General features: G+C 46.1%; 2 protein-coding genes across 2 annotated transcripts in view; one reads left to right on the top strand and one right to left on the bottom strand.

Moving 5' to 3' along the window:
- LNX2 (ligand of numb-protein X 2) overlaps positions 1 to 7,702 on the bottom strand; it is an 85,337-nt gene extending 77,635 nt beyond the window's left edge. Inside the window, exon 1 of the mRNA XM_060079977.1 lies at positions 7,510 to 7,702. The gene's annotated coding sequence lies outside the window, so the exon portion shown is untranslated. The remainder of the gene's footprint in view (positions 1 to 7,509) is intronic.
- Positions 7,703 to 9,043: 1,341 nt separating this feature from the next.
- The window catches only part of POLR1D (RNA polymerase I and III subunit D), a 42,581-nt gene continuing 29,851 nt past the window's right edge, over positions 9,044 to 21,773 (top strand). The window contains exon 1 of the mRNA XM_060080221.1: positions 9,044 to 9,168. Within this exon, the coding sequence (XP_059936204.1) occupies positions 9,143 to 9,168 (26 nt within the window). The 5' untranslated portion in view covers positions 9,044 to 9,142. The remainder of the gene's footprint in view (positions 9,169 to 21,773) is intronic.

A 21,773-nucleotide genomic window follows, 5' to 3' on the forward strand; every position in this document is an offset into this window, starting at 1 on the left:
TAAGATTCCTTTTACTTTACCCACTGAAAATGTAGCATCTGCATTGAGATAGGCTACACGTGTAAAATACAGTTGAGCCTTAAACAACACAAGTTTGAACTGCGTGGGTCCGCTTATACACAGATTGTTTTCAATAGTAAGTACTATGGTACTACATGGTCTGCATTTGGTTGAATCACCAGATAGAGAGGAAATGTGGACAGGGAGGGCCGACTGTAAGTTATCTGTGGACTTTCAACTGCCTGGGAGCGCCAGTGCCCTTAATCCCCACGTTGTTCAAGGGTCAATCGACTGTATATAACCAGATTTCAAACACATAATATGAAAAAAGTCAAATGTCTTGTTAATAATTTGTATTGACTACCTATTAATACATTTTGAATATACTGCTTTCAATAAAATATTCAACTTTAAAATATTTTGTCATGCTTTAAGAACAGTAACTAGAGGGGCTGCTGGGTCAACGGAGCTTTGTTTTATGAGTTTGGGACTGGAGCATATTTACAGGTGAAAAAGCCAGCAGGGAGACAGATTAAATACAGAAGGCAGTTAACTGATGAAGCTCTCCTAAAAGAGACTCCGAAGGATGGGATCAAGGGCACACGTGGAAAAATTAGCCTTTAACAGACCTGAGACTTACCTAGACAAGCTGGGAAGGGGAGGGACAGAAATCTGCTAAATCAAATCAGATCCTCAGGAACTGACCAGATTATCTGCAGGCTGTAGAAGTGGGGGATTGATAAAGAGCTTGTGAATGACGATGGTCTCGAATAATCCGTAAGGGAGACAAGAACAAATCCTGATTAGGGCCAACAAGGCCCACAGGACCGGCCCTGCCTACCTCCCAGGCCCCGTCGCACACCACTCTTCCCCAGCTCTCTCCCACCCACCTCTTCACCCTCCTGCAAAGTGCTATCCCCACCTCTGACTGCTTGGCCTGAGAAGAGTTTACCTGTATAATATCCACTCAGCCAGATACCTGTTTCAAAGACAACTTCCTCAGGGCGGGTTCAGTGACACCCAGCTCCCCAGAGACTAGGTTATTAGTTCCCTTTGTTATACCCCAGACAACACCCCATGCCACTGCCACCCAACAGCAACAGAATGTGAACCACACGCACTATTTTAAATGTTCTAGTAGCCAAGTGAATGAACTATTTTTAATATTTTATTTAATCCAACATATCCAGGATATCACCATTTCAACATGTAATCCATATACAAAAATTATTGAGCTATTTTATCCTTTTTGATACTAAGTCTTCAAAATCTGGCGTGTAGTGACACAGCGCATCTCAATTCAGACCACGCACATTTCAAGAGCCATAAGTGCAGGTGACTACAGCACAGCCCTATACTATTTCTTCAAAGCACTTACCGTACTTTGTAACTATAATGTGTGCTATCATCTGATGAATGTCTACCTCCTCTAGAACGTAAGCTCTATGAGGATACCTCTGCCTGCCAAGTTCTTAGCTCAGTGTCAGAGCACTCAGTAGATGCCAAATAAACATAATTGACTGAGGGGAGTGCAGGGGACGGGTTGTTTGAGAGGTGATGCCCTGCACTGAGGGCCTGGCCTTCTAACAGCGTTGCCAAAGCAACTCAGGGAGAAGCAGTTAATCCAGCAGGGTCGTTATCTGGCAGGCACTGAACAAAAGCAAGTTCAAGAGAAGCAAGGTGCCAGTGAAAGCATATCGATTCCACAGATGTTAATACAACAGAAAACGGGAGGTGGGGTGGAATAAAGAGATGGGCAAATCATCTCTGCCCAGAGGAAGGGCACCGAAAGAGCACTTGTGGGTGTGAGAGAGCTGGAAGGACAGGCTAGGAGGCTACAGTCGGAGAGCAGGGTGCATCAATGTAAGGTCTCTAATGTGGAAAACAGGGCGGAATGTCAAAACACAGTGGAAGTGAAGGCCACGGAGTTGGGGAGCCAGGTATTAGAAGTCGGAGGTATTTGTCAACCTGCTTTGAACTGATGTGGGGCAGCCACGGTGGGCAGCCGCTTGAAGCAGGATCTCAGTTCCCGGAGCGGGAATCAAACCCAGACCTCGGCAGTGAAAACGCCAAATCCTAACCACTCGACCACCAGGCACTAGTGGCTAGAAGCAGGGCCCTGGCTCTTGTCTCCTTTGTAGAAAGAATTTTAGCAAAGAGACAGAAAATAGTGAAACAGATAAGTGTTTATTAGAAAAGCAGATACATGGGCAGGCTCAGAGAGTCACATGCTTTTGGGGTGGCTTAAATTGCTTACATAGGGGCAGCTTTCCAGGTCTTTGTTTTCCTCTGGCCAATCATCTTGCTTCCATCCCATACTTGGTCTGACTCAGGGCCCTCCCCCGTGTGCACGTGTATCTTTTAGCCAAGATGGATTCCAGTGTGAGGGTCTCCGGGAGGTTGGCAGGACAGATTATGGGCTACTGTCCCCTCCCCTGAGGACCCCTTCTGTGCATGTGCAGTCTGGGAGGTCGCCTTGACCCCAAGAATGAGAAATATGTGGCCTCCTGACCTAAGCAGGGCTTAGTCCCTCTTTGCTCCTGCCATTACCGTGAGCTCGAAGGGTCCACAGGAGACAAAGTCCAGTCGCTTACCCTGTTCCTGTTATTATCTTTGTCTCAAAGCGTAAACAGGAGACTAGCTGTAAATGTCTAACCTGGGGCCCATCTATCTCTTGCCTCGGAATGATTAACTCCACGACTGAATGTCTTTTAAGATTTTAAGTTCTCCAAGGGCAGAGAATCTTTTGTGTCCCGCACAGCCCAGTGTTGATCACATCACGTATGCTGCTTGCTGAATACAATTAAATCGAAAGCCAAACTGCAAACATGAAAATCATGTGGAAGCAAAGTGGAAATGGTCACAATAAAACAAAGAAAAAAGATATAAGCGAAGGACTCCAATTTACTGGTTCAATAACTATGTAGTTTAACTGAACAGGATTAAGAACTCTGATGAAGGATTAAGTTTTAATCTTGGTAGCCAAAATCCCAACTTTGGGGGGTGAATGGGGGAAGGGGTATAAATACATACCAGACTCACTTTATTTTTACCTATAAAACAAAGTGATAACCAACAGAGCCTTTGGAAGCTTTACTAAAGCCAAGTACACCTTGTTTTACATAACAATATATCCTCATAACTTGGTTATGAACATTTTTTTACAATGGCCCCCATTATACACTTTAGGGCAATTTGTTATTTAAAAGAACTCTAAGATTACTCTTTCAATAGAGGAAAAAATTAAAACATCATTTGTTTACATAAAAGTGGTATGCTTTTTAAGTGGACACATGATAGTTTATAATATACTCATCTATACAAATAAGCACAGAAACACACGATATATGTAATTCCTACAGTATACTTGTATATATATAGTACGTAAAGTTTTATTTGCCTATTGCCTATTTTCTACACTTGTTTCTATTTCTCATTTCTCCTTCCCAGTCCAATTTTGAGGAAAAAAAAATTTCCCCTACATAATTTCTCCACCGAGGGATCCTGATTATCAGAAGTAATAGTATTAAATCTCGAGGCTGGGAAGATAAAGGTATAAACTATGCTCGACCCTCTCTGCCCACACCACTTCTTCTATTCCTATCTTTTCAGCTTTTCTTATTAATCTCTTATCTGCTCTGGAGTTTTGCTAATAAGAGGACAAAGTAATCACACAGCTGTCATCAGTTTAACTCTGAACAAAGCAATATCCCTACATAAGTCTGTTCCTCCCTACTACACCCCACAACTTTCACAGTAAAGGGGAAAAAGTAGGGAATCATGCAAATAACTATAGCAGCTGGCATTAAAATCACTGAATCTTAATAGTTATAAATTCTGTTACAGTTCTGGTATCTTCCTACAAGAACATGAAGTACTTTAAGCTTCTTTGCTGGCTCAAATCCCTTTTTTGTTTTCCCTCTGACCAGTGATTGCTCCAAAGATTTCAATAAGTCTGTGGGCCAAGACAGATCAAAGCCAATGGATCCAATTCATTTATTCATGCATACATTAATATTTATGGTTCTATAGTATTTGGGGACTCTCCTTCGGTGACCAAATCAGGGTCCCTGCTCTCATGAAGCATACATTCTGAAGGACAGAGCCTACAATACCTGCCTCTTTAAAAACATACTAACTAGATGCATTTATCACCAGAATGTATATCATGAACATTTGCTTCTTAAAAAAACTCCTCTTAATAACTTCTCAACAGTTAATACACAAAATAGCCATTTCTTCTATCCAACCAACCAAAAAGCTTACATAATCACAGATTTTTCTACTCTTTTGTACTTTCTGAGGAAAAGAGACATGACAGGAAAGCTAAAGGGGATTTATTTTGTAAATCTCCCAGGCCCCTTAACAGGGTCATTTTAGGCCTGGCTAAGTCTTCTACAACTTTAATTTTACATGAAGGTACACACAGGTATACATAACGTATTTTATATATATATATATATATATATATATATATATATATATATTTTAAGAACCAACATTACTTCCTAAGTAAACCTATGAAATGAGAACTTTGATTCTTCTAGAAACCTTGGATTTTGACATAGGAAGGTGGGCCTAGAGTGAACTTTAGCCCCATAAACAGGAAAAGTTAAATGGCTCTGCATAACAAAATTAAAAAGTACTTGGATTTGGGGGGCGCGATCAGCAAGGAGAAGAAGAGGAGGGGGAGAAGGGCATAGAGCCATCCTGATTATAGGAGCCTGGAGTTCCCCTGTGATGGTGGCCAAAATGCATTTTAAGGCTAGAGATGCCCAGTATCCGACACCAACACTCCTGGCACTGCCATATGTAAACCTCTTCTCTGTCCCCCTTCCCCCAAATCTTCCAGAAAGCTGACCACACCCACAAAGGCTTTAAGTGAACTCTTGTTTTTCTTTTCCATTCTTTCCTAGCTCCTGCCAGACACATCTATCCAACAACTGCATCACAGACTTCTCCATCACCCATGAGCACCTCAATGGGTTGGTCCAAAACTATCTTCCTTTCTCTATTCCTACCACCAATTGTTTTTAACTGTTCCTTCTCGTAACTTCAAGCATTCCGCTGGCTCGCTGATGTTATCACCACGACAGGAACAACTAACATTTATTAAGCACGTGTAATGTGCTCGGTACTCGCCAAGGGCATTACACGTGTAATTTCATTCGATCCTCAACCCTACAAGTACTTCATTTTCTAAATGTTAGGGAACCAAAGTTCAGTAAGGATAGTAATTCTAAGGGTACGTGATGGAGTTCAACCCCTGTTCTGACTCCACAGCCAACTTAACCAGTATACTCCAGTGCCCTCAAGTCAAAAAACCTAGGAATCACCCCTCTCTCATTAATCATATGCAGTCACTTACCTAGTCCAACCAATCACACCTCCCAAGGGCCGCACCATCTCTACTTCCACTGCCTCCACGCAGAATAACAACGAGCATCTACCAAGTCCTTCCTATGTGCCAAGCACTATTCTAAGTAGCATACATGTTTTTCAAGTTGTATCCCCCAAACCCTATGAAATGAAGAACCTAAGGGAGAAAGAGGTTACATAATGAGCGACAGAGCCAGATTCAAACCCAGATAACGTGAATCGAAAAGTGCTGAGCACTTAAACCCTACAGTATAACAGCTCCTGCTCTGTATCCCTACTTCCCATCTGGACCCTCACCATCCTCCAGACTGTCGCGGTTACCCTGCTGGAATGCACATGTTATCGTGACATTCTCCTACTTAAAATTAGCAGCTCTGTATCACGGACTGGATAAAGTCCAAATTTCTTAACGCGGCATACAAAATCCTTCATGTTTCTGTTCAAGTCCGTTCAATAAATACTTGAGTGCCCACTGTAAGCAAGGCAAGGTGCTAAGTGCTCGGAAATGAATAATACACCAGGCCCTGGCCACGACTCCAACCCCAGACACTGTGTGCTTCAGCCAGAGGAACCATATGCAGCTCTCATAAAGCAACACCGTACACGCTAGCCCCTTTGCCTAGAATGAAAATCTCTCAGCAATGTGAAACGCCTGTGTGAGGCCTTCCTTAACAAGCTCCAGGCAGAAATGCTCCCACTTTTAAGTCCTCACAGCACCTGTTCAAATTGCTTTCAGGTAGCTGGTAGAAGAGAGGTATGGATCAGCTTCCAAACAACACCATGAGCCAGTTCAGGACAAGAGCTGACCTCTGCCATCCATGCCCGGCACACAGAAGACCCCCATTTGCTAGATGAATAAATAATGGAAAATGTATAACCTGATGAGAAAAAGAGAGGAACAAGTTACAGAATTATGACTGCTGACACACAGCTGGGACAAATTAAAAGCAGTGTTACTCTGCTTTGGTTCCGAGTTGGCCTACATTTTACCCCTATGGGAAAACTCACGTGTGGGACTTGGACAAGCTAAGAAGGCAAAACTTTTGTTATTCGTGGCTCAAGAAAGCTCTGACAGGCCAAAGAGGATACAAGATCAAAGTCCATTTTCTAAAGGGGTGTGGAGATGGGAATCAAATCTACCCAAGGAAATAAAACTGACCTACTGAGACCAACTCATCAGTGCTGCGTCACAGCACAAACAAGAAAAAAAGTAAATAAGTAAAACTCAAAATCTGTCCTGGGACGAAGGCCAATCGACAGATAAGTACCACTGCTGCAAGAATGTGAAATTCTTAAAGTGAAGACAGTTCCAGTCAACCGGAGCTCACAACTGTTTCCTCCTCCTGAACCGCCGCTGCTTTTCATTCAATTTCGTTACTGTGATTTAAAAAGAAAACAGCTACACAGTTAAGGCCACGCATGAATGTACTGTAGCTCCTGGCAGACACGAACGTCCTAATTCATAACCTTAAATGTACACAGAAACATCAGAAGAAACACTACATCTAAGTGGAAAGTCCTTCGTCTAAAACAGGGCATGAAGCTCTGAAAAGCGAGTGATGTCTTTCCTGAATGGGGCTCTGGGTGCGACTGCTTCCAAATCAAGATCCGAATTTTGAAATTCCTCCCTCGAAGACGTCAAATCTCTCTCCCACCCTCTCCAGTCTAAAGGGAAGGGTGAGAATTCACAGGCAACAGGCTGGGACCGAGGGTATGATCTCTCCCCACTCCTTTGCAGGGAACAAGACCAAGGTAAGGCAGCTGGCGGCACTCTCATTGACGGCAACATACAAGCAGAGAGCAGAAAACTCATCCCCACCTCTCCCCTCCCTAAAATTGGAGCAAGCGACGCAAAGACCAGCGAGACGGTGGCCGGAACCGCCAAACGGTAACAGCGACGGGCACCCGATGCCGGCAGCCCGCGCCCTCCTCCCGGGACCAGCGCGGCGGCCCCACACCGGTCCGCGTCCCCGCAGCTCGGCCGGGCGAGGAGAGCGCGGAAGACGCCGCGGCGCCGCTCCGGCCGCCTCCAGGGCGCCGGGCGCCCCACACCCCACGCCGCCCGCACCTGAGGCGCGGCCGGACCCGCGAGCCGGCGCAGAGCGAGGCGGGCAGGGCAAAGTTACTCACCAGGGGAGCGCGCCTGCCCGGGCACGCCCGGCTCCCGGCGCCGCAGCCCAGCGTCGGCTCCGCTTCCGCGGCCCGCTGAAGGAACGCGGGGCCGGCCGGCCTCCGCTCCGCCGGGAATCGCCGCCGCCGCCGCGGATTTCCTGGCAAGATGCAAACTCTGGCCAAGACTTCACTTCTCAACCGCCCCTGCTGCCTTTCCTCGGGCGAACGCCAGGGCCGAGCCGCGCAACCCGACACGCACCCGAGCCAATCGGCGACAGCAGCGGGCGGGAGGGGGCGGGTCAGAGGGCGGCTCCGCCTATCCGAGAGCTCAGGGGGCGGGCCAGGCCGAGGCCATCACTAGGAGTTAGAGTGAGCCCGCACCGCCCCTCGCCGCCTGCCCTCCCCCACCCCTCGGCTGTCCACGCAGCCCGCCTGATTTGCCCGCGCTAAGGAAGTGCCTCTTGCGCTCACCGCCGACGGCGGGAGGAGAGGGGAACAGCTGGGGGAGGTGGTGAACATCTAGGGGATCGGGGGTGGGGTAAGAAGAGGTGGCGCAGGAAAACAGAACTGGGGGCGTGTCGGGCGTGAGGACAGCGGGGGTCGGAGGTAGGGACCGGGGCTGGCCGGGGTGATGGGGGCGAGGGGAGCAGGACCGCCAGGAGGGGAGAGGGTTATTGGCGAAGAAGAACACCTGAGAGGACGGAGAGCGGAGAGGTACGAAGGAAGAAGGAGGGCGAAGAGCGAGTGTGGGTGGTGAAAAGTTGCCTAGGCGGGGGCAGGGGCACCTGGGAACAAAGGTGAGCGGGAGGTTCCGCAGGTGAGGAGGCTTAAAAGGCCAAAAGGGTAAAGGGAAAAGGACGTCCAAAGCGAGGCAGGACATACTCCAGGGGTAGAAAGAGATCCTAGAAGAGAAAAGATGGGGAGTGGGGACAGTTTCCTTCCAAACTCTCACTCCTCCCCTCCCCCCAAAGATAAAAAAACAAACGCTTGTCCTTTGACCCAGTTGAGCTGTGCAGCTGCAAGATCCCAGATGTGACAAATACCGTGTTACACCCATGCTATTCTGTGGTGAAATTCTGCAAAGTGTGTTGCTCAACTATAGTGTAAGTCTGTCGTGCCATGAACGCCCCCGTCCCCGGGAGGTGTGGTCCTTCCTGGGATTAATCCCGTCACGCACCGGGCCAGCAGCAAGTCAGAAAGAGGCCCGATCCTGGCTCCGAGAAGGAAGGTGATCTGGGGGCGGCAGGTAAGGCCCTGCCCCCTTCGCCATCACCTGGAGGGAAGGTGCCAAGGGCTGAGCTCCGGCGCCCACTGGCCGGTCTCGGCCTCGGGGCGGGGCAGGAGCCCGACCGCACCAGTCTCCCGGCTAGCTTTGCGGGCCAACTCGCTCGGGAACGCGGGTGAACCGCTCAGTCCTGGCCGCCGCCCTCCACGCGCCGGGGGCGGGGCCCGTGGGCGAGGCTCCGCGGCGGAGCCTCCACACCCCGCCCAGTGGCCGGGCCCTGCCGCGCCGCTGCGGCTCCTCCTCCCTCCTTCCGTCCGCGCTCCTCCCGTCAGTCCTTCCTTCCTGTGGCGCCTGCTCGTTTCGAGGTATGGGGCAGCGCCTCCGGCCCGCCAGTACCACCTGAGGATCCCGGAAGTCGCCCCCGCCATGGAAGACGACCAGGAGCTGGAGAGGTAACGGCCGAGGAGGGGGGCGGGAGGAGCTGGCCGCGCCCTGCACCGGGAGCTCGCGGCCGACCGGGGCCTTAGCCTCCGCGGCCCGGCCTGGCAGCGAGGGCCTGGCTGGGAGGACAGTCGAGGAGGGAGCAGTGGGCGCCAGGGTGGGGAGAGGGGCCCCGATCGGGAAGGGAGAGGGGGACACCTGGGTTGCTTGCATGGAGACACTCAGTACCCTCGATATCAAGGAGGGAACACGAGTTGTGAGACCAGAGTTAAGCCCCCTAACTGCCCACCCCCATTTGGAACAGGAAGAGTAAATAAAGCTAACGTGCACCAGGCCACGGTTCCCCGAGCGATGGCGGTGGTGTGTTGGTCGGGCCCAAGTCCCTCCTCTGTGCCGAGCGCTAACTGATCCACTCTGTGCGCTGAGTGCTTTCTCCTTCCTGCTTGGTGCTCTTCTCAGACTTTCCATTCTAGTTTCCTTACCTCCTGCAAACGGAAGCCCTAGTTGGCCCTGCACGTTTGATGATCTTTAGTTTCTATTTTTATGATAATCTGCGTTTTTCTACTCCTTTCAACTTCCTTTTCATCCTTTAGCAGGGCCCACCCTGTTCTAATCCTATTCCTTTCTTGTGAGCCTACCAAAAGAAAATTTTAGCAAACTTTTTTGTTTTAAGGACACTCCCCTTGTGGCCATGTGGACGGCCAAATGGAAGAGGGAGAAATTGGAGGCAATAAATTATTGATTGGTAGAGTACGTGGAGGCAGGAAAATAATAAGGGCTAATGCTAATCGTTCTGTGTAATTGCAGTGCATTAGAGTAATAACGTGTTGCAATTGTGATATAGTAGAAGAAAAAAGCTAGTTACAAAACCGTATTCAGTGTAATCTCATTTTTATAAAAAATATGTGTGTAGAAAAATATCTGGATTGAAGACCCCAATGGCTGAAGGCGAGAGGAAGACAGCCCTGGAAATGGTCCAGGCAGCTGGGACAGATAGACACTGTGTGACATTTGTATTGCACGAGGAGGACCATACCCTAGGAAATTCTCTTCGTTACATGATCATGAAGAACCCGGAAGTGGAATTTTGTGGTTACACTACAACCCATCCTTCAGAGAGCAAAATTAATTTGCGCATACAGACTCGAGGTGCCCTTCCAGCTGTTGAGCCCTTTCAGAGAGGCCTGACTGAGCTCATGAATGTCTGCCAGCATGTGCTTGACAAGTTTGAGGCCAGCATAAAGGAATATAAGGATCAAAAAGCCAGCAGAAATGAAGCCACATTCTAGTCCCTTATGCACTATACAGGGAGGACTGACCACTAGGATATTCTATTCGTGCTTTTGCAAAACCCAGAAGTAAACGTTTGTGATTACAACGTGATCTGTCCTGCAGAAAGGCCTGCTTCTAGCTCTTAACCCATTTCAGCTGTTGGAGTCCCTGCAAGAAACTGTATTCTTCTAATAAATGCCCTCTTTTATTTAAACTGATTTGAGTGGTTCTCGTTCCTTTGTCCTCGAGGTTGACTATTTTAGGTTTTTGTGGGGTTTTTTTTTCTTTTAATTGAACCAACATTGAAAGTGAGGAAACTATGAGATAATCAGAGGCCTAGACAAGGACTTTGATCAAGGGAATTGAAAGGAATGTGTATGCACACCTGTGATTGGGGGCGAGGGAGAGATGCAATAGAGCATGAGCCCGGATAGGCTGTGGATAGTCTAGACAAGAAAGGTGGGAGTGAAGGGAGGACTTGGCCTCTTCCTAGATGTTTTTAGTAATTCATGAGACAACTGCATCCTTTGCTATGATTGGTAGATTGGGCAAGGGTGGGAAATAATTTGAAAGAATTGTGAGAATTCTGGTTTCACGTGAGAATGTTAGGTGGTATCAGGCTCCATCTTTATGGTAGCATTTATAGGATAGATACCAGTTCAGTGCTCTAATTTCAGGATGCTAATATATTAAAGAAGGAGAAAACTGGGATGACCAGATAATATTTTCAGTCCTTGGGTAGGTATCTCAGTATAGCCCAGGGTTACATTAAAAGGAACAGTATTGGGCTTCCCTGGTGGCGCAGTGGTTGAGAGTCCGCCTGCCGATGCAGGGGATACGGGTTCGCACCCCGGTCTGGGAAGATCCCACACGCCGCGGAGCGGCTGGGCCCGTGAGCCATGGCCGCTGAGCCTGTGCGTCCGGAGCCTGTGCTCCGCAACGGGAGAGGCCACAACAGTGAGAGGCCCGCATACCGCAAAAAAAAAAAGAACAGTATTTGAGAGAAAGTAAGGACAGGGAAGAGGAAACTTACATGTGGGGAAAATGATTTTTTTGGAAAACCTAAAATATTCATAAATCACACTTAACAGCTGCCCTATTTACCTCTTCAGCCTTATGTCTCGTACCTGTCCTACTCCAACTTGACTCTTAATTACCTTAAATATCTGTCAACCTTTGAACCTGAGCACCCCACCCGCCAGTACTCTGAGAGGGGAATCTGCTTTAGGTATGGAAGCAGAGAGGACCTTCCACAGATTACAGGAAGAGAAGGAGCTGGCTGTGCAAAAAGAAAAAGCATTCTGGGGGAATAGCACTTGCAAAAGTCCTGAAGCAGAACACCAGTGGTTTAAGGAAATAAAGGTCTTGAAAGAAGATGTGCATACCTGTAGCACGGCCAGCAAGGAGGAGAAGGGCCTACGATAGACTCCACGGGAAGAGCTCTGGGGTGGGAAGGACTTTGGGAAGTACAATGGGAAGACATCTGAGTAACTGATCACAGCGTGTTGGAATGGATTGTAGAGAGGCCAGGGTAGAAGCAGATAAACTGTAAGAGCTGAAGTGGCCTGGAAGGGCCATAAGCTAGTGATGGAGAAAAGATTGTGGATTTGAGATACGTTTGAGAGCCAAACTGGCACAGAATTGGTAGACCTCAGGAATTGGGTGTGGAATGTGAGGAAAGAGAAGGGTGACTCCTATCGAGGTATGGGGTGAAATTACTGACATGGGAAGCTTGTTGGGGGTGGGGATGGATTGGGAGGTAGAGAAGGTGACTGAAATCAAAAGTTCCTTGTTGAATGAGGTAATCTGTAGACAGGAGTTGGAGGCCATGAAAGAGATTTAAGTAGAGATAAACTTTGTGAGTTCTTGCCATAAAGATGAGGTAAATCCATAGAAACTGGAGTGTGATTAAGAAGAGGGCTTGGGACTTTTCCCTAGTGGTCCAGTAGTTAAGACTCTGCACTTCCACTGCAGGGGACGAGGGTTGGATCCCTGATCGGGGAACTAAGATCCCACATGCCGTGTGGCAAGGCCAAAGAATTAAAAAAAATTTTTTTAATAAATAAAGAAGAGGGCCCAAGCCAAGCCTTGGATAAGCTCAGTATTTAAAGGTTGGGCAAAAGAGCAACCAATGACGTGGTGGGAAAGTCTGTAGACAGTCGAGTTGTGGAAGCCAAGACTTTCAAAGGGGAGAATGATGAATGAGTCACATGAGGACAGAAAAATATGGGTTGGAATTAACGGGGAGGTTGATGGGCAGCTGGCAGCCTTAGTTTAGGGCTAAAAAGGCTAAGCATTAACACTCGTACAAGAAGAATGGCTTAGTTTGGGTTTTCCAATAATGAAAATATACTGTAGGACGTCGGAGACTAAATTAAGTGGGAGCAGGAATGGATGGGGAAAGATCAAAGTTATAGGGCAGGGACAGGGAGTATTTTCCCAGGGTAATAGTAAGAGAAAGCCAATGTCAGTGTGAGGACATTAGCACTTGAAGATGTAAGGAAGTCCTAAAGGCACAGTGGTAAACAATCAAACACTTGTTTGCCTCTTCTACAATTCTGCCTATGAGTAGTTCTGTGGTGATAGTAAACAGGATTATTTAAATGAGGTTTAATGCCTATGAACCAAGACCCCTCAGGAGATGAAAGCCAAGTTTAATTAGTGGACATAGCAGTGTGGAATGGTGATAGTAGACTGAAGTTATCAATAACAGTACACCCACTGGTGGAGATGCACCCACTGGTGGCCACCTGCCACATCTCATGGCTTCATTGCTCCTAAAAAGGATTTATTGTCACTGATGATGTGGCATGCAGTCTTGAATCCGTTTAGGGTAGCCGTAAACTCGGGAACACACAAAACACCTTGACAAGGCAGATGTGGGAAAGGAAAAAACAGGGCAGGGCAGGCAGGATAACCATGACTCACTGAGGTGTGGGAGGAATCTTTGCAAAAAGTCTGTAGGAACCTAAGGGAAGGCAGAATTGGTCGATGAAAAAGTGAGGGAGATAGATATGAATCATACATTTATTTATATAAACTGAAAAAAACTTGATCAGTATCTGATTTGCTAACAGCATTTCACTCTAAATAAAATATCAATGGTTCAAGCTCAGAAATTCTGTTCAGCTATAAAGTACTGTGCCTTTTAAAGAGCCAGTTATTAAATAAAATGATTATATGTCAAAGGCTTTTAATATATAATCATTTGAGTACTTGCCTAGCACTTTCCATTTTCAAAGCACTTTACAAACTATTTATAAATTGCATATAGCTGCGACATCTAAGTGTTCTAATTAGTTGTTATAATGCATACAGGTCTACAAAATCTCTGTGGAGATGAAAAGGTGCCTACTTAGAAAGCGGTCCTATCAGTGTCATTCTGAACCGAAGAGTGTCTTGCATTTCCGGAAATACGAAAGCACACCAAATTCTACGGCCCACCATTCCCCACCCTTCTTGTTTCCTTTAAACATGTTATTAAGATTATAGGTAGGGCTTCCCTGGTGGCCCAGTGGTTGAGAGTCTGCCTGCCGATGCAGGGGACACGGGTTCGAGCCCTGGTCTGGGAAGATCCCACATGCCATGGAGCAACTAGGCCTGTGAGCCACAACTACTGAGCCTGCGCGTCTGGAGCCTGTGCTCCTCAACAAAAGAGGCTGCGATAGTGAGAGGCCCGCGCACCGCGATGAAGAGTGGCCCCCACTTGCCACAACTAGAGAAAGCCCTCGCACAGAAACGAAGACCCAACACAGCCAAAAATAAATAAATAAACAAATAAAAAGCCAAGCATTTGAAGCCCTTTAAAAAAAAAAAAAAGACTATAGGTAGACAAAGGTCATCTTTTCCGGTTAGGAAAATTCAGAGTCAGAGACAGTCTTTGTACTATCCTTCAAACTGGGCTTCTAGGAAATTTGCCCAGATCCACTGGTCTGCTTTCAAGTACTTATTAAGACCCCAAATCCAGCCGTTTTATGCTCAGATTCTTAACATTGTTTTTTCTTTTGCCATTTGAAAATTTATAAACTACAGTTACTGTGTGGTCTGTATTATTTTTTCATAATGAAATTCCTTCCAAATCTAGATTTTTGGATCTCTATACAGCAAATATGTACCTAGTAGTGGTAACAGTCCTGAGAAATGGTGGACATAAGAGAATATGAGTCTGTCCTAAAAAGCCCTCTGCTTTTGGAGAGGGCAGACAAGAGCTGCACACATGAAAAAGGTATCAGATTGCATTTACGACCAAGTGCCCTGATGTGCAGTGTAGGGTATTATCTGCTGAACACAGAATGGAACTGGCGAGGGACACTCTTGTAGCAAAGATTGTTTCATGCGCACCCACTCTGCCAACCACTGTCCTGGGCGCTGGACAGAGAAAACCATCGGGCAGCCTGCCTTCCAGTAATTCATGGAGTACTGAAGTAGGCAAACTTATGAGAGAGATAGTGTTCCAGGATAAATGGTTTCCTTTTTCCCAGTGTAAAGAAGCCATTCGAGACTCTCGAGCTAGGGAATGCCATAAAGGTTTTGCCTTTTTGTCCTACACCTGTGCAGAATGAATGAGTGGAATGAAACGTCAGAAGATAGCTGGGAGTTAGGGGGCATTTGTAACAGTCCAGGTGTAATGTAAGGGGGCACAGTTGTAGGCGTGGAGGTAGAAGGATGGATACTAGAAACCTGCTGGAAAAAAATAACTTGGAGGCAGATTCTCTGTAGGGGTACAGGTGAGAGAGGTGGAGCAGGACCCCACATCCATGCCTTTCACAGCCCTTTGTTTTCCTACCACTCCCTTGCAACCAAAACCAGTAAGGCAGGATTTACCATCTCCTCTCCTAAACCTGTCCTTGATAATAGGAGTCCACCCTTACCACCTTCCCTTACCTGGTGAGAATTCACATCTTTAACAAGGTCGAGACTCCAGGACTACAGATGTGGAAATTGGGGGTGGGGAGAGGAGATGGGGCAGTGAGCTGACCGGCCCTTGCTGCCCTCTGCCTGCACCAAGTGGCTCTCCTCAAAGGGAGCATCGAATTCATTCATTCGTTTGTTCGGCAAAATCACTGAGCACACGCTAGATGCAGGCGCGGTTTAGGTACTAGGGGGACAGCAGGGAACAAGTTGCCCCACGTGCAGTCTATTTTCTGACAGCAGAAGTAGAAAACAAACAAGTGTATAAATATATAATGTAATTAAGGTAGTGATGTAAACAGGAAGTAAAAGAAACATGGGGTTGGAGAAGGCACGGAGAGTTTGATGAGGGCTTTTCTGAGGAGGTGATGTAAGCAGAGAAAAGAGAGAGACCAAGGAAAAATGAGAACATGCTAAGAATTTTCTAGAAGATAAACTCAGATTACTGAGCAACGAAAAAAGCAAAATGATGAACCTTTTTAAAGGAATAAACTTTCAGCCTTGTGTGTGTGTGTAGTTTTTATTAGTGCCTAAATTCCTATCATGTGTCTTTAATCTGTATATGTACTTACCTAATAATTATAATAAAGAATTTTGAGTTATTGTGCGGGCCAGTAGGATATTGTAGGAGTTTGGGATTGGCTAATAGATGTATGTGTATTAGGAGAGTTGATCTTACTTTTGTTTTTGGTATTTTTGAAAGAAGCCTGTCTTTCTTAGAAGCAGAAGTGGTTGTGCCTGGGATCCTGCACATCTTTTCGGGCTAAATAACTGATAACTGCAAGGCAGTATCATGTAGGAGTTAAGAGCTTGCACTGTCGGAATCACACCGCCTGAGTCTTGGTCTTGGCGCTAGACGTTTTAGCTCTGTGACCTTGGACAAGCTGTTTGACCTCTCTGTGCCGGAGATTCTTCATGTGTAAGAGTGGGATAACAATAATACTTACCATATAGGGATGTTATAACTCTTAAGACAGTATAGTCAAAGTGCTTAGGGCAGTATCAGGCCCATATAGCATGCTCTCAATCAAGGTTAACTATTAATGTTATTACTATAATATCCTTAATTGTGTCAAACAAGCTGGTTTCATTCATATTTCTTCTAGGTGAAAACTTGAAAACAAAAACCTTAGTGCCCTCTGTTATTTTGTTTGTTTGTTTCCTCTGGCTAAATGCAGCACTATAATATAAATTTATGGACCCCTGCATGGAAGGTTATCAGTCTGCTAAAGCCATTGCTTTTTTTTTTTTTTTTTTGCCGTACGGGGGCCTCTCACTGCTGTGGCCTCTCCCGCTGCGGAGCACAGGCTCCGGACGCGCAGGCTCACAGGCCCAGCTGCTCCGCGGCATGTGGGATCCTCCCGGACCGGGGCACGAACCCACGTCCCCTGCATCGGCAGGCGGACTTTCAACCACTGCGCCACCAGGGAAGCCCCAAGCCACTGCTTTTTAAAAAAGATAGTTTAAAATAGCATTCCTAATGTAACTGAATATAGATAAAAATCAAAGATAAATGGATTGTGTTTCTCCTCTTTTCACAAAGAGATTAAGGTTCTGATGGAATATTCATAGTCTTCCTCAAGCTTCAAGACAAAGGTTAAGCAGGAAGGAAAAGCAAGTTCTATAGCACATGGATACCTGGTTGGGTACCAGGTATCTGAATATTGATAGGAGGTCAGGGCTCAAGCTATGTCAGCTAAGCATAAAACTGCATAAAATAGAATATATTGGTATTTTACCTACTGATTCTCAGTAACTTCCAGGTTTGTTATGTAAGGCTGTTAATAAATGTCAAAAAGAAAAGCTACCTGTGTGCTTTTCTAAGGTTACCATGCTGACTTCAGTCAGACCTCAGAGCAATTGTAGATAATGCCTCAAACCAATTCTCTCAAAAGGGCTCCTAGAGAAAATCAAGCTGCCCAGAGCATCTAATCAGACAGGGGCTGGACCAGTTGGCTTAACAACACTTTGGGGTTTGGAGGGGTTTTTTATTTGGTTTTTGGTTTTTCTTTTTTAAGGGTGAAAGAGGCTTTCTTTCTAGGGGCCTCTTTGGACAGCACTGTGTAGAGGTGAAGTGTAAGGACTCTGAAGGCAGAGGGCCTGGTTTGAATCTCCGCTTTACTGCTTCCTAACTTGCAAATGTGAGAGAGCCACTCAGCCTTTCTGAGCCTCAGTTTCCTTATCTATAAAACTGAGCTGATAATAATACCTACTTGATAGGGTTACTGTGAAGAATAAACGCAATAAAGCACTTAGCACGATTCCTAGCACACTTAAGTACTCAAACATTAGCTCTTGTTATCGTTGTCATGTTGGCGCTTGTTTCAGGCAGTTAGTGGTGGCTAGAACAGCAGCCTTCCAGGACTGGGTGCTTCTCTATCCGTGGGGGTCTCTGCCTGTCTCTTCTTTCCGCATCGCACTGGCCTTCGCACTTCTTTCAGACTTGCCCAGCTTGTTCTCGTTTCAGGGCCTTGGCACTTGCCCTTGACATCCCCAGCCCCTCTTCCCCCGGATCTTCACATGGCTCTTTCCAAGGTACTTACTCGGAGGCCATCCTTGACCACTGTGTCAGTTACCCGTTGCTGTATACCAAATTGTCCTAAAACTCAGCAGCTGACATCAAAAAACATTTCTCACAGTTTCTGTGGGTCAGGAATCTGGTTGGAGCTGAGCCGGAGGAATCTGACTCCGGACCTCTCACAAGGCTGCAGTCAAGGTATCACCTGGGCTGCAGCTGTCTCCAGGCCTGAATGGGGGTGATGGACTTCCAAGCTTGCTCACATGGGACGGCCTTGCACCATGGCTTCTGGCTTCCCCCAGAGCAAGGGATCCAGGGAAGAGGGAGAACGCAAGATGGAGGCTCAGTCTCTCTATACCCTCATCTCAGCAGTGACAGTCCATCACGTCTGCCCTGCTGTGTCCTTTAGAAGTGAAGGGAGGGGGTTGTACAAGGGCAGGAATGCCAGGAGGTGGGGAATCCTTAGGACCACCTCAGAGACTGCCTAACCCAAGATGACACGTGTGCCGACAGCCAGAGACCTCCATCGCTTTCTGTCCCCTGACTTGGCTTCATTCCTTCATAGTCCTCACTGTTAACTGACGTTATATTATGTATTTATCCATGTATTGTCTAACTCCACTTGAATGTAGGCTTTCAGAGGGCAAGGGCTTTGTCCTTGTTTGCTTTTGTATCCCCAGCACTTAAAACCATGCCAGGCACGCAGTAGGCTTTCGTCAGCCCTTAGTTGATGAATGAGTGAATGACTGTGTGTGCGTCACTGAGTGTCAGTGTCTGAGCACGACTGCCACAGCAGGGGGGGAAAACTGCAGTTGCACTGACATTATTTTGTACACTTACCAGCTGACACTTGCATACTCAGCCACCACAGTAATAAGCTCCAAGAAGAAAAGGGCTTCTTGAGTGGGGCAAGGAAGCATGCCTGTCCTGTGGCTTCAGTGGGAGGAATAGCTGAGGTGATGAGCGTCGTGGAGCACCTCAGTGAAGGTGGCTATTCCTTATACTCCATCTCACTGATGTCTTCTCTATGTTGCCAAGAGCCTTGGATACTGACCTCCCTTACCATCTCTGTCCCATGCAACATGTTATCTTTTCTCCTATTGGTCTAAAATAAAAGGCAGCACATCTCCCACTTAAGGGTGATCAAAGGACATTCTGATTTTGCAGTAACAACTATATGGAAGGGTGATATGGATTATCCTGGGGATCTTGTCCCCACAGAATTCTAGTGGAACAAACATTGTAGAATTATTATTTTGGGTACCACGAGGTGGAATTCCAAGGATTTGATTCTAAGGCATGCTGTTTTGTCAATGCCAAATACTACTTCCATTTCCTGGCCAGCTGTCTGATAAATCTATGCCATTTATTACAAGTAGCCTTGCTTTGGAAAAATACAGAATATTTGTATTTTTTTTTTCAGCAGTTATTCTAAAGTCCTGCCATGGACCAGGTACACTAGGGATACAAAGACGAATCTCCTTTGGTTCCTGCCTTCACAGAGTTTGCAACCAGGGTAAACCAAAGAGCTGTGTATTTCGGAACTAAAGGAAAGGTGTCATTTCTTCTAACTCGTCCACCTTGTTCAAAACCATAGCCCCTCCCCCAACACCCTCACCCTGCAGTATTTTTTTAAATATAGCCCTATTGAATTCACCTATTTGTTGCATTTATTCTATATTAGCCATTCCTCACCCACCCCTGCCACACACACATACTATAACATAAGCTCCATGAAGGCAGAGACTTTTGTCTGTGTGTTCACCGATGTCTCTATAGCCCCTGGAGCAGTGCCTGAAGCATAGTGGGTGTTCAAAAAATATTTATCACATGAATGAACAGAAGATGGACACTCTGTATTTTTTCATTGAATATCCTAAGAGCTGAATTTGAATCTGTAATGCTGAAATAACTATTCTATAAGCTTTGGGGTTGAAAACCACAAGTTTGTAGTTAGTCGTATGTCTTTAGCTGCATGCTCTGTCCACATGGAGATGACGCAATGCTGGGACCCACGGGGAGGAGTTCACTAGGCAAAAGGTGGTCATGACCAGAGCAGGTGGAGATGGGGTCCCAACCAAGTATCCCACACAGTAGGAACCACCCAGATCTTACACATGTATCGACCAGGTGGTACGGGGAGTCCAGAGAAGTCACCTGAGCTAAGAAAAGCTGGCTATGTTGTTTTATTTGGATCTGAAAGGCCAGAAGTGGTTCTCACTGAGTGCATCTCACAGTCATAAGCACTGACCCCCAAGGCGGCCGCTGTTGACTCTGTGAGCACCTGCTTTACTTTACATACCAACTGCACGGTTTCAGATGTGGGGAGTTCCCTGGACAATAATATTTCAAAAAATAAAATCTAATAGGGTGAACTGACGTAGAGTCGCATAGTTTTATTTTGCCATTGAACAAGAACTTTGTTTTGGTTGGAAATTGTCAGAAATCCCAGTCTTTATATGGCCTGAGAGCACATAAAGGTCTCCAGTGTGCGTTTTCCCACACCATCAAGCAATCCGTCAAGCGATTCAATTCTGACACTGTCTGCCTGGAGATAGTATCAGAGCTCACTCAGTCCCACAAGACTGCACCTACCCAACCCCACTTCAGATGCCAGCTGCAAATCCAGGTTATTTTACCTGTGCTTCTGACCTACTGGCTATAAATTGGAAGTTCTCATGACCCCATCCCTGGGCCCAGTTAATTTGTTAGAGTGGCTCACGGAATCCAGAGAAACATTTACTTACTTTTTATCAGTTTATTATAAAGGATACAGATGAAGAGCCAGATGAAGAGGTGCATGGGCAAGGTCTGTGGGAGGGGGTGTGAAGTTTCCATGCCTTTTCTGGGCAACAACCTCTCCTCAAATCTCCACGCACTCACCAGCCGGAAGTTCTCTGTACCCTGTCCTTTTGAGGTTTTATGGAGGCTTCATTACACAGGCATAATTGATTAAATCATTGCCATTGGTGGTGGAACGCAATCTCTAGCCCCTTTCTCCTCGCCAGAGGTCTGCGGATGGGACTGAAAGTTCCAACTGTCTAATCAGCGGTTGGTTATCCTGGCGACCAGCCCCCATCCTTAGGTTACCCAGGGCTATCCCTAAAATCACCTCATCAACGTAACAAAAGGCAGCTTTATAGCTCTCATCAATTAGGAAATCCCTATGGTTTTAGGAGCTCTGTGTCAGGAATGGGAGGAAAACCAAACATATATTTCTTACTATATAAGTCAGCATATCACAAGACCAAACAGAATTAATGAAGCATTCTAGAATTTGACATCTGTTATGCCATTTTTATTACATTAGCTCCAATAAGATGCACAGACTCTTCAGTTTTCTCTTGGATCCTCAGAGGATTTGGTCCACAACTCTAATTTCTCACCACCATGGTTGGTAAATTATATGGGATTTCAGAATGAATTTTACTTGGAGCTTAGATTTCAAGATGAGGATTACGTATCATTGAGATTCCTCATCTAAAGTTATTTCAGATCCTGGTTTGCTTGCTTACTCTGTTCTGCATACTTAAGCATAAATACTGGTGTTTAGAATACTTAACAGGGTTTTTATTTGAAAGTGATTAATATTTAATTGGGGATATAAGTGTCAATTATCATCTCATTCCCTGAAGATGAAGAAAAAAGAGTATAATCATCAAGTTCAGTGTCTATCAAAGTAAAAGAGTTGGATTTATGTTCTCCATCAGAGCTTGTAATCCAAGCCTTCAGGACTTGGTTCTACAGTTGTTTTCCTGTTTTTTGTTTATTTGTTTTCATGGCAAAGGCTGTACTTTGTCATTAAATGGATGGGGAGAAATGGGGATTCTAGAGCCTTATGATTAGAAACTATTCTGCTGATGGCACTTGAAAAGATGCTCAACAACACGTATCATCAGGGAAATGCAAATTAAA

This window comes from Mesoplodon densirostris, chromosome 17 (genome assembly GCF_025265405.1).
Source record: "Mesoplodon densirostris isolate mMesDen1 chromosome 17, mMesDen1 primary haplotype, whole genome shotgun sequence".
Classification (NCBI taxonomy): Eukaryota; Metazoa; Chordata; class Mammalia; order Artiodactyla; family Ziphiidae; genus Mesoplodon; species Mesoplodon densirostris.